At 49.7% G+C, this 17,022-nt stretch overlaps 1 protein-coding gene across 1 annotated transcript; it reads left to right on the top strand.

The window, feature by feature from the left end:
• Positions 1–5,494: 5,494 nt before the first annotated feature.
• LOC131081039 (serine/threonine-protein kinase pim-2-like) lies at positions 5,495–15,528 on the top strand. The gene is given in 6 exon segments (XM_058019901.1): positions 5,495–5,580; positions 13,936–14,035; positions 14,343–14,600; positions 14,948–15,043; positions 15,045–15,182; positions 15,184–15,528. Coding segments are annotated over 6 exon segments (1,023 nt in total).
• The last annotated feature ends 1,494 nt before the right edge of the window (positions 15,529–17,022 follow it).

The raw sequence follows: 17,022 nt of genomic DNA, 5'->3' as shown, positions 1-17,022 counted from the left end.
CGAGCGCTCACCGCCACCGCGCAGCCCGCCCCGCCAACATGGCGCCCTCCGCCGCACCGCGCAGGCGCGGGGCAGCGCCCGCCCCCCCTCCTTCTCGGGGCGACGCGTCCTGCGCGTGCGCGCGGCCGGCCCGGGCTGTGGCGGAGCCGGTCCCGTCACGGCGCCGCGGGCCCGCCCGCAACGGGGAGCGGCACCGCGAGCCCGGGACCGCCCGCGCCCCGCCCCAGCAACCCAGCGCGCCCTCCCGCTAAGGCGGAGCCTGAGCGTGCCGCCGCCGCCACCCCCGCGCAGCCGCGCTCATGGGGCGGGAGCCCGCGGGTGCAGCTGAGGACTCGCAAATTCACCAACCCCCCCTGCCCCGGAGCACAACGACACCGCGGTGCTGACCCCGTGCTCCAGGGACCGCCCTCCCTGTTCCCTGGTATCCATCTCCCAGCTTGAGACAGGGCATTTGCCCGCAGCTGGGTGTGAGGGAACCCAGCGCTCCTTGTCCTAGCGCACACCTCTGAAATCCCAGCGTTGTCCAGTTGCCCACATCCTCCTGCCCAGGTGGATCCTGCGGGAGATCCAGAGGCCCTTGCTGGCTTTTGGGAGGTATCCGCTTTTCCCCAGTGGAATATGGGAGGCACACGTTACAGGTATCCCCACATCTGTGCACGTGCCAGGTCCCTGCCACAGGCTCTTGGACACCCATCCCATGCATTCAGTCTGGGCAACATCTTCCTCTCGTCCATGGGATGGCTTCCTCTGGTTTTGTGACTTTTTGGAGCACTGTGCATGTCCCCATGGGATACAGCATGGGCCCCCTCTCCTCTCAAAGTAGTGATGCCACTGTAAGATTTTCACTCTTGCACACATTTCCAGCACGGAGGAGGCATGTGGGTGCTTGCCCCCATCCCTGTCTGCGCTCCCGACCCCCTCTGTGTGGAGAACAAGCAGCAGACAGCTGTGGGAACCCTTGTCCCCAGATGTGCAGCCCCTGAACTTGTGTGGTGAGTGGGTGCTAGGGCACCTCTTGGGCTCTGTGCCAGTGAATCAGGCACAGCTTTTCCCACCGCGCTTCTGCTGCCAGTGACTGATGGGTGAAATAAACAGAGAGGGATGAGGGGGAACATTGGACAATAGGATACACCATCTGCTCTCTGCCCCTGCTGCCTTGCCAAACACACTGGTGTGGGGTCTTCCCTCTCTGCTGAAAAGGACTCGGACAGGGGGCTGGGATTGGCCTCATTTCCCTGTGTGATTATCAGAGCAGAAACAAAACTGTGAAGAGAGGAGCTTGAGCTCTGGCAGGTGATGCCTGTGAAATTGCATATTGTCTGTCGCTGTGTTTTTCCTTCCAACCACCCTGGGTCATGCATTACTGTCCTTGGCTTGGTTTTATGACCTTTGCTCTCACAAGCAAAATGGTCTCAAACCTGCCAGATTCAGATTCAGGGGTCAGTAATTTTTCCTGGCGCGTCACCGAGGTTTTTGCGGCACACTTTGCTGCTTTCTGCAGTGGAAGCGCCAGGATAGGCACAGATTAGCTGTGCAGGGCTGCCACAGATGCTCTGAGAGGCAGTCCAAGGGGACTGGGCTCTGTGACAAGTTCAGAAGTAGCAGGAGCTCTGACCGAGTTACAGAAGGAAATGCCAGGGAATTTGAGCTCCATCCAGAAAGGCTGACAGATATCCTGCCGGGGAAAGCCGATAACCTTGTCACCCTTCTGCTCTTGCCTCTCAGTCTTCATTTTTATCCCATTAGATGGGAACTGGCTTATAGTTATTCCCATATTATGTTCTTGCCAATTCTGCTTTGGTAGAAATGGTTATGAATGAAGAAAGCAGGATTATTTTCCCTCTTAAATCCTGCTTTCTATCCATGGCAGCTGCCTGTTCTTCTCTGCTCTTGTAAAAACACCCACAGGTTTCTCTGGGAGTGTCTGTGTCCCTTCTCTTCAGTAAAAGAGACAGATGGAGCTGAGAGGTGTGTCCTCCACTGCCTTTGGAAACAGGTCAGATCAAATTAGTATCAGGCGTCATTTGCTTTCCCACGCTTTGGGAAGACTTCTCCTGCTTTCTCTTTTTCCTCCTATTCCTTGGATGTGGCTGTGGTAGGATAGTCAAGCCATATGCTGCAGAGAGGCAGGCTGGGCTCCTCTTCAATAGCTTTGAGGAAAGTCAAATGAACTCAACAGAACTGCATTCAGGTATTGGACATTATCGTGAGAGTTCAGTCTCTGCCCAGAGCTTGAGGAGTTTTGGTGCCTTTGGGGACCCCAGCTGCACTCAGTGGCATGGCACCCCACAGCCACAGAAAATACCCTGCTGGATGCCTTGTTGTTTCCAGCTGTGCTCACAATCCATCCATCCTGCTGCTGCTGCTCCTGCTTTGATCTGAAATGCTGGTTTGTGCTCTACAGCCCCAGGTCCTGGCCACTGCTTCTAGTGGGAGCTCTGGTTCTTTCACCAGCATGCATTGGCAGACTCCACCTGGCTCCAGCCAGGTGACACCAATGCAATTTGTCACAGTTGAAAGCCTCTTTGCAACTCTCTGGCATCTTTCCATGCCAGACTAAAGGGCAAGGCACTGCATCTGATGGTGCTGCAGAGGGAAAGTGGCCACTGGCCTGCCTGTCCCTTTTGTTTATGGGACTGGAGCTGCTGTGAGAGGGAAGGTGTCCTTAAAGGGTCCTGTTTGAGCCAGGTGGGATCAGACATTGAGGCTAGAAAGTTATTTCTGGAATGCTGAAGGTTGTCTTGGTCAGGAGAAGAGCTGCATTTTAGTTAGTGCCAGGGCAGATGGGTTAAAAAAGTGTAGGAAAGAATCAATGTAGAGGAGGGAAGGGAAGGGAAGGGAAGGGAAGGGAAGGGAAGGGAAGGGAAGGGAAGGGAAGGGAAGGGAAGGGAAGGGAAGGGAAGGGAAGGGAAGGGAAGGGAAGGGAAGGGAAGGGAAGGGAAGGGAAGGGAAGGGAAGGGAAGGGAAGGGAAGGGAAGGGAAGGGAAGGGAAGGGAAGGGAAGGGAAGGGAAGGGAAGGGAAGGGAAGGGAAGGGAAGGGAAGGGAAGGGAAGGGAAGGGAAGGGAAGAAGGGGGAAGATGGATGTATACAAGTCCTATACTGATATAACCCTGTTGCAGTCACTCCTGATATCCAGAGGGAAGAGCTAAGCCTCACACTTTCAGGGATGACTCTAAGACTGTAAAAAGGCAACAGTACAGCCTGGTAATTTCCCCCCTCTCCTCAAACAAGAGACTTTTATGTTGTACTTCATAGAAAAAAGACAATAAATCTTTCCAGCATGATGCCAACAGTCAGAATATTTGGCTTCTTCTATGCTCTTTTCCTGTTTTAACAGTTCCCAGAGCAGTGTCTGACCCCCAGCCCTTCCTGACCTCAGACAGCATCTCCTCAGTACCTTTTCCTTGCAGCATCCCTTGTCCACTCCCATCTGCTCCCAAATGCCTTTTGCTGGTTGCTTCCAATTTATCTGAGCAAGCTCAGTTCCACTTCCCAGAGCACCCAGCACCCTTGCCCCAGGAGGGGCACCCTGCAGGATGGCACCCTTTGCACTGAGTACCTGCTTCATGTGTGAAGTGACTGCACAGCCTTTTAAGAGCCTTTTAAAGAAGCCACCTCCATGGTGTCAATTTAAGGAGCGAGGTGCCAGCAGTGAGAGCTCACGCTAGCATTTGTTCTGCCAAGAACACGGAAGGCAAAAATGGCTTTTTTGAGGTAAATGGTGCCCCAGGGCAGCAATGGCTGCAGGGGAAAGGTAGGTGACATCTCTGTGGCATTTGCCAGATGGTGGCCCTTCAGGGATACCAGCTGGTGGTGCAGCGTGTGGCAGCTGGAATCCAGCCAGACCCCTGCATCACTTTTCCCTTCTTTTTTTCTTACTCTGCCCCGCTTCCCCTCTTGTAAAAATAAAGCCTGCATGAGGTCCAGCCTGATCCCTGCCTCCTCTCTCTGCTGCAAGTTCATGTTTCAGCCAGCACTGCCAGTGGCCAGCGCGGGCTGCTGGAGGGAAGTTAGCAATAGCCAGTTCCCAGCAGGCAGAGCTCCTGCACACGATTTTGCATTAGCCAGAGCCTTGTTTCTCCTGCTGCAGCACAAGCCTTTTCTAGGAAGGTTTTTCTTTACCAGGAGGGGCATAAGTATAGTGTGAGAGGAAACACACTGATCATTTTTGCCCAGAAGCCCAGTAGTAAGCATTTCCCCATGTTTTTACATTTCTGGAAAATACTGGTTTGTGTCTTTCAGAGAGAAGCAGTATCCTTTTGGAAAGGACAAGGGGATGGGAAAAAATCCAGTTCCCATGTAATAGGTTATGTTTTATGAGTGCTGCTGGCCATCTGTGCACTGGCCATTGCTGCTGGTGGATCCAGGGTAACAGCTTGAAGCCCCACATTCTGATTTCCCTGGGAAGGGTCCAGCAGGAGCTATGTCAGAAACTGACAGCAGAAGCCCCATGCTAAAAATAATTATGGCAGGACCTGTCTGCATGGAAACTCCACAGAATTTAGAAACTGGAGCATTTCTTTCCATCCAAACTATTTTAGATTTGGACTCTATAAGGAAATACAGAACAAGGAGTGTATCACTGCACAAAACCATGCTGCACCCACATCCTGAAGGTCATATGGCTGAAGCTGTATGATTATGTAGTTCATATGATAGTGGGAAGTTCAGAGCATAACTACAAAACTGCTGGTTTGTAGGAGCATTGCTGCAGCAGCAGCTTCTACTTACAGGTACTCAGTCATAGGTGTGGGATCACTCCTACTGCAGGTCAGCCTGGCACTGGCCAGCTGCCCTCATGGCTATTTCTAGATGTTCCTCCACTCCTCCTGCTTGTCTGCCCACTCTTAATTTCTTGGGTTTGGTAGAAACAGACTGGATAAGGATCATGGCTGGATTTCTGGGCTGAGCTGTTCTTTGCAGGTGTGTTCTGGCAGCCAACAGCTTCTTTTGAAGCAAATCCTCATCCAGCATGTGGCAGGTCTGCTCTTCCTGACTGTGGTATTTCTTCTCCTCCTCCTCTAGGCCACTCTAAGATCTCAAGAACTCCCATTAGACTTTGTGTAATATGTTGGACAGTATCCCATGGACCACACCAGGAGCTCTTGATGGCAAAGGTGGAGCTGCACTGACTGTACTAGGAACATCTACTGCCTGACCAAGGTAGGGAGTGAGAGCAGGATAATCAGTCATCCCCTTACAGACGTGGGATATTACTTATCTGAGTTGCTGCCCAAGTGGAGTGGTACAATTTTTGGTGGGCTTCAGAAAATTCCATTAACTGCCAACCTGGATTGTGGCCAGGATGGAAATTTGCCAAACTAAAGCAAATCACCTTGTGATCCTATAAACATCAGTCCTAAGTGAGACTCTTTGAGCTGAAAACCCTGCCCCTGCCATGCTGTGGGTGGTATGGAATCAAACAGTTGGTATGGTTAGAAGAAAAAAGGAATAGGGAGGGAAGAACTTCAGTGTTTAGTGTTTAATGCCACCATGTCACAGCTGGAGGATGTGGTTTCCAGCATAAAGCCCCTCGAAGTTCAGGGGCTCTTCCCTCAGAAGCAGAGAGGTGAAGGAGTGTGAGACCTCAGCAACATTGACTTCTTTCAGACAAAAAGAGTTTTTCCAGGTTGTTTTTCTCCCATTCCCTATTATTTGTTTGTCTGGAGGAGGGAGTTTTTAAACTACAGAGACTCGTTTGCCATATGGCCCAGAGTGGGAACAGTGCCATCCCTTATTTGGGGACAAACTGGAAATCCCTTTTCTGCATTTGTGGGTTGAGGCTGAACCATTTACCTTTGTATCTTGTGGTTATTGCTGTTTTCTTTTAGTAAATTGTTATTTTTTCATTTCATATCTCTTTGCACTTGTCTTATTGGTAGAAGGGAGAGAGGTTAAAAACTGTCAGGAGGCAACTTAGTTTGGAGTCTCCACTCCATAAATTGTCTCAAAATGAGACAACAGTGGTAGAGACTCCACTCCTTTTTTCATTACCCAGGACAGGATGTCTCTCAGAGCTAGCAAATCCTCATGTGAAGCTGATAATAGGACCAAAATCCTTGAGGTTCAGCCCTGGCTCATTGAGAAATGCCAAACATTTCACTGAACACGAAGGGAGGAGATTCTTTCAGAATTCACCCAAGGTTACAATCCCCCTGCCCGCCCCCCTCCTCCATCACACAAGCACCAGTGTTGCCCATGATGCACAGCAGCCACACATTCATTGCTGGAGCAGTGTTTCACACCTATGGAACACAGGGAGAGAGTAGGACAGGCTCCTGGAAGGTGCCCTGGGCTGGCCTGAAGAGGGCATGAGCTCTGTCAGGAATGGAGCAGGCTCTGTTGATGGAACAGAGAAGTCCATTGAGCAGTAAGGGTGGATGGTACAAGGTGAACATGAAAGGGAATGGCAGAGGAAAAGGGTCAGGTACAGATCACTGTGAGCATAGGACTGGGAAGAAAAGAAGGGAGATGTGAGAGAAAGGTTGGTTGAAGGACAAAGGGGTGGGAGAAGAAAGAAGAGGAGGTGAGAGGCAAGGGTGGTGGAACACTAAAGTATTGCCTTAATGCAATAACCATCAATTAGATGGTTATTAGACGACAGCAGAATAAGTCACTGCCAAATGAGGCTAGGAAGCACTACCATACAAAGCAGACTAAAATCCAACAGATCAATTAATTGATCTGGGAACAATCAAGATGCCTGGAAGCAATGGTAGGAGAAACCAGCAACAGCACTAAGCAGAGCTTTGTGGTCAGCCTTCCCTGGACTTCTGTGCTTGGCTTTACCACTGAGCAATATCTTTCAGCAAACAGGTAGGTCCTGTTGGAGTCATCTCATTCCTGTTTATGAGGTTGTCTTGTCCTACTCAGATCAAGACAGAAATACTCCCTCCAGGGGGTTTATAGATTCAGATCAACATGAAGTTTTATCTTGGTTCTACTTTGGGTGAAGAGCACCAACAGCCACGGGTGATATTAAACTGGGAGGGTGGTCACCTAACAAATGGCTGCCCAGAGGGGCCTCAGTCAACATGAGAAGTAGCACCCTGTGGTGTCCAAGGAGGAGAGGAGCAGAGCTCTGCACAAGGGGTGACACAACTCTGTGCATTCAGCCAGGCTGGAAGATTCAAGCTGCTCAACAGCCCTTCTGAGAAGGACTTGGGGTTTAAGCAGACAACAGGCTGAAATAACCAGAAATATGTTCCCATCACAGATGAGATAAACAGGCTGCACTAGCAGCCACATGTCTAGCACAGCCAGAAGAGTGATTTCTACCCACTCTGTCCAGAGCTGGTGAGGCCTCTCCAGGATTCATCTCCAGCGTTAGGTCCTCCAGTGCAGAAGGGATGTGGCAAAAGAGTAGAGGAGCCAGCTGAGACTACAAAAATGATGACAGACCTGGAACACAGTGCCTCTGAGGAGAGAGGGCTGGTCTTGTGTAGTTTGGTGAGAAGAAGGCAGAGGGGACATCTTCCAGGAGCCTGTGACTGCTGGAAAGGCAGTGACAGACATGAGAGCAAAACTCCTGCAGCATCAGGCAATGCAGCAGGGATCACAACCATAGAATGCAGCTTGGGAGGTCCAGAAGTAGATCTCAACAACAGGAAGTTTTAGTCTCCTGAAATACAATTAGCCTTTAAAGTCTCTTCACTTACCCACCCAAAGCACCTTGCCAGAATCAAGGGAAAAAACAGACAAAAGAAAGCAACAAAAACCCAAACAGCCCAAGCCCCAAAACCACTAAGAACTGTATCTCCATCCTAATCATAGCAGAGGAACACAGTGCATGAGTCCATCTCAGCTTGCCAAGTTGCAAATGCTTATCCAATGTAGCATCTGAAAGCAATTTGCAGTAATTTTCTATTAAAATACTTCACTGTCAGACCAATAGCAATAGGAAAGCCTTGAATTAGACCACGCCCCTCCTACCCCACAAATACCTTTTGTATAGACTGAAAGAACTGCTAAGAGCTCTCTCTTTTTGGTAGAATTTTTCCAAGTGTTTCTTTGGAGGTAGTCATAATTCTTAGTTGTTCATCCACTTGGCAAGATTTCTGTCTTCCACACTGTGCCCTTGGAGTAACATTACCAAGTGAGGAAAAACATTCTTTTTGCTAGAAGTCTCTTCACATGAAAAAGCTAAAGTATACCCAGTAGACACATGCAAGTGCTGCAAAAAAATAACACAGAAAATAGTTTATTTTCCACTCCAGGAGATCTCAATAACCACATCTCAAACTCACCAGAAATAAGCTTTAAAGTAATGCTGCAAAACACATGGGAAAACATATATCCAGCTCTCAAAAAGAGCAGGAAACTGCATCAGGCTAGATGTGCTTCTAAAAATATTGCTGAAGGTGAAAATACATTTACCTTTAATATTACCACATTTGGTTTTGCAGTTTCATGGAATAATTTTGGTTGGAAAAAAAACATTAAGACCATCCAGCCCAACCATTAATCTAACACTGTCAAGTCCACCACTAAAACATGTTCTTATGTGCCACATCTACACATCTTTTAAACACCCCAGGGCTGGTGACCCAACCACTTCCCTGAGCAGCCTGCTCCAATGCTTGACAAACCTTTTGGCAAAGTCTTTCTTTACCAAAGAATCTCCTCTCAATACCAAGAGGCTTTGACTAAACAAGGATTTTGGGACTCTTATCACATAACACTATTTTACAATACAAAGAATTTAAAGACTTTTAGGCATCTTCCACCTCTCCTTAAAATGAAAGAGAGAAAAGCAGTAGCTTAAGACACCCAAAGAAAGTGAAGTGAGCTAACAAATGGCACAGGATTTGTTCCAATCAGCAGGGTTTCACTGGATCACTGGATACTGCTTTTCAAGTGTATCAGGATTTACATTATGAAGGTTAGGTGTTCAGCCTGTTCTGTGTGGCACTGACACTTCAGATGCCAGCTGCAAATAATAAAACACCTAAGCATATTAAGCATCATGGCTCTACTCAGTAGCCTGAATCTCCAAATGGAATTTAAACTCACCAACTTCATAACTTCCTAAATGGCATAAATGGGCCCTAACCTAACTCCCCAACATTTCTAACCTAAGGAGTTCTTTACATTAATTTAGCAAGGAATATGGATCCAGCTTTTCCAGCCTTGGTATTCTTCCATGGATCAAAGGCAATATGATACATGGAAGATGGATCAAAAAACCCCCATTTTTGGGTTGCTTGAGCCTCCCACCAGTCTGCAAATTAAAACCCTTCCCACGGCAGAAAAAACTTCTCAGGTTGAAAAGGCAATTCTGAAGCGAGCTTTTCCTTTGGAAACTTTAAAAGGTCTGTCCTTTCCCTGTTCCACTGATTCTTAATGGCTTTCAAACTCAGAAAATGGGAAAATTGACCATTTTTTGCAATCCACTCTTCCTAGTATATGAGGAAGGATTACACTTGGCTTTGAAAGAGGGGAATGAAAAGAAGAGTAGCCTGGCTCAGTTCATGACAAGTGGATTGAACAGTCATACTGGTGGTGCCAGCTACTCATGGTGATGAACTCCCTTCCTCACCTCCAACTTCACAAGGAAATATTTTGCTTAGGATGGCCCAACAGAGTAAATAAGATCAGAAAAGGATGGGCCAAGGGAAGGATGATAAGTGCAAACTGACATAAGATTCTCCTGCCATTCTGTGGGGCTGCCTCACCTTCACCATACTGCCATCACATTCCTGCACTGGGTGAGATTGATCAACACTTACTGAAGACCAGTCCTACAGAAGGGGCTCCTCTTCAGCCAAGAAATGAAATAAAGGAGCAGATGGTTTGAAGTGCCCAATTGAAGCAGCCCACTATTAGCTTGGCTCAACTCTGAGGCAAAATGACAGAGTGAGGGCTGAAAGGAAACACCTAAAAGCAGATCAGGTGGTGAGCTGGATATTCCAAAATACAGGAACAGAAAGGAAAATGCAGACTGCTGTTTTCTGGTCTGAGATCCTTCCTGCCAATGGGGGTTGGTGAAAGCCTGCTAGTAAATCTGCAAGGAAGACCTCTGTAGACCTCAGCCAAGAAAGATTATTGCTTTATTTTCCTGGCCATGCTTTAAGCTTGCCTAGGTCATCCTTCTCTCTTTCTCCTTTCTGTTGTTACCATGCCTTGTAAAGAATATTTGTGAATGTAGCCCATGCAACAAGCTCATTTCTTGTTACCTTGCACTGCCCCTTCCACAGCTTGCAAGACAAGCCACAACAACCTCCACAGGACAAGTAAAGGATTCAGACTTCCCCAGCCTGCATAGGATCAGACCATAGAAGCAGAGAATCTTTGGAATAAAGCAAACCTGAAGATGATGAATGTTACAGACCATCATGGCATTTACACAAAACCCCAAGCATGTGAAAGGTGACACTTAATTCTTCATTTCCTGGACAATATGCAGTAGGAGCTGTATGTCTTTTGTGATCTTCAGCTTCTTCCCAATAGAACATTCAAAGTCACAGAGCCAAAGCTTTCTGAAGGCAATGGCAATGCTGCAGAATAAAGGCAGGTCTTTACCTGTGACACCCTGAGAAACCAGCAGCAGCTGTGCCCCTGCTCACCTTGCAAAACTGCCTGCCAGCTCTTCCATGGGTTATACAGCCAGGTTCACGTTCCTGTACTTATTCTCACAAACAGCACTATAAAGCCACAAACCCAATGCAGACTGGGAAGTGGAAAATGCATTGAGTGTGGTTTAGCTTGCAGGTTCCCTGTTATTAGTGCTATGAGAGTATGATTCCTAACAGCGGGCTGCATGGTTGCAAATTAATTGCTGCATTTAGTACATCTTTGCAAGCAAAATGCAAAATGAAGAGCTAATCTTCAGAGCACTTAGCACAGATGTTCAGATACACACTGACAAATGCCTAGGAACTCCATGTTAATTTCTCTTCATCCCCTTTTTCTCCTTCCAAGGATCTGTCTACAGCCCAAATCACTTGGCATCTGCCAGAGCCAGAGTCTCTGATGTATTTCCCAGGAGCTTCTGCATCCTGGGAACTGCCAGTTCTCTTGACAATGGTGCTACACTGCACCCTTGTGATGAGGAAGGCCAGTCACACGCTAGGCTGTACTGGCCAGAGTGTAACCAGCATGGGAAAGGGCAAGATTAAAGGTGCTGCATCACTCTGGGTGCTCAAAACTGACTGGACAAGGCCCTGAGCAACCTGATGTAGCTTTGGAGTCAGCCTCACTTCCAGATGACAGGATGAAAAATCTCCAGCAGTCCCTTCTCACCTAAACCCCAATGGGATTCTCTGCCTGCCTTTCCAGAACTAGAGATGCTTCTTGGATCAACACTCGCAACACAACAATTTTATCCACAAGAGGAAGGACAAATAACCTACAGTTCTTCTCAAAACATATGAAAATAACAGCTTCTGACCAGTGATAGAGACACCAAGTATTTGTTGCATATTAGAAAAGCTTGAAATTAAAGTAACTCTCATGATCCTTGACACCAAAGCAAATCACATCTCTAAAGTAAGAAATCAAGTTACACATATTGTTATTAATAGGAAATAATATTTCTTACCATTCCTATAAAAAATAAATATTGCAACATAGCAAAAAACCTCCCACATACTTCATCATCCATGCACATGGGAAAAACACCTTGCTTTTGTCTGAATTTTGTGAATTTCCTATATAGGACTCACCTAGACACAGGCTTTAAGGTCCAGAATGAGGTAATAAAATGATTTCCTTAAACCCAGCTCATGAAGGAAAAGAGATTCCACCTTTAGGAGAAATGTCTCTTCACTTAAAGTATTCTTACTGCAAAACATTAACAGTTCAACACTGAGCTTTATGAGCTCATGTGGTACATTTAAGTTACAAGCAACATTTTATCTGGGTTTGCCTCGTGTGTGGTCTCATTAGACAGAAAAAAACCCCTCTCATTATATGTATTTTTGTGATATTTACAAGTTTACCATTATGGTCTAGGATGAGCGTAAAGCCACACTCAAGATAACTTTAAGTTAATTAACCCCATGAAAACTGAAAGACACAAAATGGGATCACATACCTCACCATTTTATTTGTTCCCCCACAAAGCTGTTAAAATGTCATTCAGAGCCCTCATCTTTCAGCGATGGGTCTCAGCCAATGACAACTTCAGCCTATTTACATGCTGAATTTTATGTGAATTTGATTTGGAAATAACTGCTTTTGATACAAACAAGCCAATAAAATAAAATAAAGATTTTGCTTAAAATTAAATAGTGGTGTAAGGTTTTTTTCCAATTCATGGTGGTGTCTGATAAAAAAATTACATTGATTTATCCTCTTAAGTACAGGTGCAAGTTTGCAGTACTTCCTTTTGCATCTGTGTTTGTGGGTTGAGTGTTAGAAGCCCATTTATAGCGCTTCTCTTGGCCTTCCTGGGAATTTCAAGGAAAGGACACCTCTTCATTTCTCCCTTTGTGTCTTTGTGCAAGAGTTGACAGATGCACCCTCAGTCTGAGAGTCTGTGCTTTGAATCAGCTCTGCCTTATGGCAGCTGCTTTGCTCAGCTGCCCAGTGAGGTGGGTGAGGCAGATGCATTTTTGCCACTCTTTTTGCTCCTCCATGCTGGGGCTCCAAAAATAAAAGCAATGTTAACTATCAAAATACATTCATTGACACCAGATTTGACTATATATTATTGCATTTTCCCCAAAAGCTTCTATTAGAAGTCCATACAAAACAACAATTTAATGGAATCATGGGATACAGCCTATGGGGTAATGCACAGGAAATGAATGTTGTTATTTTGACTTAATGTGAACAGGACTTTAGTGAAAATAGGATCATGACTAAAGTAACAGTAATGATAGTTTTTCTCACAGAAATTACTTACCACAGGTAATGAAGATGTTTGCTTAAATTATTTTTATCATAGCTCAAGAAAACCTTATCAGAGACACAGTTCCTGTCTTTTATGGCATGAAAGCTGTTTTGGGGTTTCTGTGTAAAACCTTCCCAGCGTGAGGATGGAGAACATATTGCACTATCTGTACATAACTGCGCTCTGCTGGGGAAGATCTTCAATATTAGAAGGAAATACTATGATAGTGTTTTTACATTTTCAATATTTCAGAAAATCTTAATCAGAGAACAATTTTTTGAGGATACTTATTTTGCCACAGCTGTTCTACCTTTTTGTATATAAAAAGTAAGCAATCACAACGTTATGGAATATCACGAAAAAAATATTTTGTGCCCCATCATGGAACTGAGGAAAGATTTAGAAGAAAAACTGTAAATTGCCAAGTTCCATTGGTGCTCCAGCTGCGTTTTTTTAAGGGTGTGTGTAGGTGCCATATTCCCGTTATGTCAATATATCATCCATCTTTCTCCTCAGAGCACCATCCAGCACTGTAGCCAAATGTTTCAAGTAATTTTCCTTTGGTACCTTGAGGTAGTTTATTCCCCTGCCACCTGAACCGGGATGGGGAAAGACACGATCCGTTTGCAATCACAGGCAGAGGGGATTACACCAAAACCTCTTCGTGTCCTTCCCAGAATTGCAGATCCAATTGCAGATGCTTGGCGGAGCAGGATATTTACAAGTTGCAATGAACACTTAGTTCTGCGTGTGCATAACGAACAGCTCACATTGCTGTTGGAAAAACCATATTTTTTCACTACAACCACTTGTTTCTCTGCCTGCTCGCTGCATAAAGGATGGTAAGAGGACAATGGTACAAGGAGCTCATGTAGCCTTCAGTTCCGTTCTCGCCCTCAGCTGAAGAAAGGAAACCTGCATATGCAGTAGCGCTGCCTTTAAAATGAACCAAAAGAGTAGATTTAAACTAGATATTCAGAAAAAACCTCTTCATTGTGAGGGTGGTGAGGTGCTGGAATACCGCTGTCAGGACCTCTGGTTACTTCTCCCATAGGAATTGCTTTGGGTTTTTATTTGTTTCTTTCTTTCTTTCGTTCAGCGGGACGGAGCGGCCGCGAGTTCCGGCGGCTCCGCAGCAGCAGCGCTTCTCTCGATCGGTTTTCCGCTTGACTTTTCGCTCGCTCTCCGTCACCGTCTCCGTCTAACAATCGCTCCACTCCCGTCCCGTCCCGTCTCGTCCCGTTCCGTCCGTGTTCCGCCTTTCCCAGCCCGGCTCATGCCGCGTCCCGCAAGGCGCCCGTGGGTGGCTCTGGCCCCTGCCCGGCCCGCCGCGCTCTCGCCTCCGCCAGGCTCCCTCCGGACTGACCGTGGCGCCTCTGCACGAGTCTGTGGAAGAACTCCTCCATCTGGTTCTGCTGGGGCAGCACCGTCCTCTGGCTCCGCCTGGTGCGGGCTCTGGCCCGGCCCCGGCCCCGAACGAAGCCCCTCCCGCAGCTCCGCCCGTAGCCGCCCCGCGGCCGCCCGGCTCCCGCCCCGTCCCCGGGAGCTGCCCCCGGAGCTTTCCCGATCCGAGCTCCGCCGCCCGTCAGTTCGGCCGCCGGCCCCGAGCCGCCGGTGCCCGGGGCGTTCGTGTGGCCCGGTCAGAATGGCGAGAGCGCGGTGCCGCCCGCACGGGCGGAGTGGCCTCCCCTGGAGCAGCTGTACCGGGAGGGCCCGCTGCTGGGCAGCGTTTACTCCAGGACCCGACTCGCCGACCGTGTCCCGGTAAGAGACGGGGCCGGGTCGGAGGGGGGCGGCGGGAGACAGGAGTGGGCGGCGAGCTCCGAGCTCAGCGCGCCGCTCGCCTTGGCTCGCAGGGGGCCATCAAGGGAGTGTGCCGGGAGCGCATCTCGGAGTGGGCGCGGCTGGTGAGTGAGCGGGGCCAGCGGGAGCAGCCGGCGGGGCTCAGCCGGGGGGGGCTGAGGCGAGGCCCGGCACGGTGGGAGCCGGGGCGCTGCGAGGGGAGCGGGCGTGGGGTGAGCGGGGACCGCGCAGCGTCCCGGGCCGGGCAGGGGGTGCCGAGGGCGCGGCGCAGCAGCGGCCCCGCTGACGGCATCGCGGTCCCCCCGCAGCACAAGGGCGCCCTTGTGCCCCTGGAACTGGCGCTGCTGTGGATGGTGTCGTGGCCTGGCTTCCGCGGCGTCGTGCGGCTCCTGGACTGGTTCGAGGTGCCCAGAGGGCTTCGCGCTGGTCATGGAGCGTCCGGAGCGCTGTCAGGAGCTCTGGTACTTCCTGCACGAGCGGGGGTTCCTGACGGAGCCCGTGGCGCGGGGGCTGTTCGGCCAGGTGCTGGAGGCGGGGCGGCACTCACTGCAGCAGCCGCCGCGTCCTGCACCGCCACATCAAAGCCGAGAACGTCCTCGTCGACCTGGCCACCGGCGAGGCGAAGCTCATCGACTTCGGGTGCGGCACGATCCTCCAGGACACGTTCTACACCCGGATGCCAGGGGAGCACAGAGCCAGGGCTGAGCCGGGCACCGGAGGTTCCCCCCTTTGCTGGCAGAGGAGGAAGAGGGAGGGAAAGACGGGGAATCGTCCTTCAGCCGTCTGCAGCCAAGTTGCTTTTCGGCGGGGCAGGGTCTGGCTGTTGTGGAACGGGAGCTGGCAGGGAGGGAGCAGCATGGGCCTGATGAGCTGCACCCGTGTCCCATAGGAATGCCAGAGTACAGCCCACCGGAGTGGATCCTCTTTGGCTGCTACCATGGCCAGCCAGCCACCATCTGGTCCTTGGGCAGCCTGCTGTATGAGCTGGTCTGCGGGCACCTTCCTTTCCACCCCACTGAGGACATAATCTAGGGCCAGCTCTCCTTCCCGCCCTGGATGTCTCAAGGTGGGGATGTGCCTTCAATGCATGGGAGGAAGAACAGAATTGGGAGAGGGCAGCTGGCACATAAGCGTCCAGCCCTTGCAGCTAGTGAGGAGGTTGGTCTCCTGGGCTTAGCTGGAGGACGTGGCACGTGTGCCTCTGTGCTGCTCTCTTCTGAAAGGGAGGACTGATAGGAAGCTTTGTGTGCAGCCCCGAGCCCTCCTAGTGTGGCCTGGGCACCACTGAATCCAGGAGAGCATGGACAGGAGCCTTGTCCCGCTGACCAGTGGTTTCTGGTTTGTCTGTGCAGAGTGCCAGCACCTCATCAGGTGGTGTTTATCCATGGATCCCACAGACAGACCATCCTTGGAAGACCTTTTTGAGCATTCTTAACTACAGGACCCCGATGTGGCCCAGAAGACAGCAGAGATCCATCCCTCTGCACAGTAGGATCCAGCATGTACCAGCTGCATGTGTCTCGTGGCCCTGGATGAAAACCCCAGGGCATTTCCCTGTGGCTGTGGCACAGAGGAGAGAGTGCAGCCTAGGAGATGCTTCCACTGGTCCCTGGCAAGGTGTGGAGGGAGCTCAGTGCTCCCTGTCCTGTTGGAGAATTGGTGGCAAAGCAGTGAAGTTGCCACAGACTGGAAAAGGGGAAACATCCCCCTGCAGCTCAATGGCATCGTGATGTCCCCACAAGCCGAGGCACAGCTGACGTGTTCTTCTGGAGCGCGACGTGGAGCTGGGAACACCATCCTGGAGCTGGCTGCTGGCAGGGCAGAGCTGATTGGCTTTGGCTGCGGCCCCTGCCTGGAGGACACGCTCTGCACCCTGATGAAATCAAGATGAGTCCCCAGCCGGTGCAGGGACGGGGGATGCTCGTGCTTCCAGGCATGGCAGGGCTCAGCTGGACCATGTGCTGGAGGTTCCCTGCTCAGTGGCTGTGTTGAACATTAAATTTTTCTCTGGTCCCCAAGCTACTTTTTTTCAGGACAGGGGATTGGATGTTGTGGAAGGGGAACTGGCTCCTGGCCTTGCTGACAGCTTCTGCCAGCCAGCCTGGGGCAGGGGCAGCCAGCCTGACAAAAGCATCCATCCATGTGGATGGGGGACAGCAGAGGGGGACGGGTTCCGAAGCCATGTCCCAGCTGCTCTGCTTTGCAGGCCCTTGAAGAAGGGGTGGGTTTATGGGAGGGAAAGGTGGGGTTTTTCTCCACCCATGAAGAGGTTTAATTCTCACATGGAGTGGTCAGACCTTCCTAGGCCTGTGATACAGTGATAACCTTTGACAGATTTTCTTGTTTCCAGGTCTTGTTTTGAATTGATTGTCACACAATTGTT

Source organism: Melospiza georgiana, chromosome 3, assembly GCF_028018845.1.
Source record: "Melospiza georgiana isolate bMelGeo1 chromosome 3, bMelGeo1.pri, whole genome shotgun sequence".
NCBI classification, from domain to species: domain Eukaryota; kingdom Metazoa; phylum Chordata; class Aves; order Passeriformes; family Passerellidae; genus Melospiza; species Melospiza georgiana.
The sequence above is the reverse complement of the archived record's forward strand: the minus strand, read 5'-3'. Positions and strand labels throughout refer to the sequence as shown.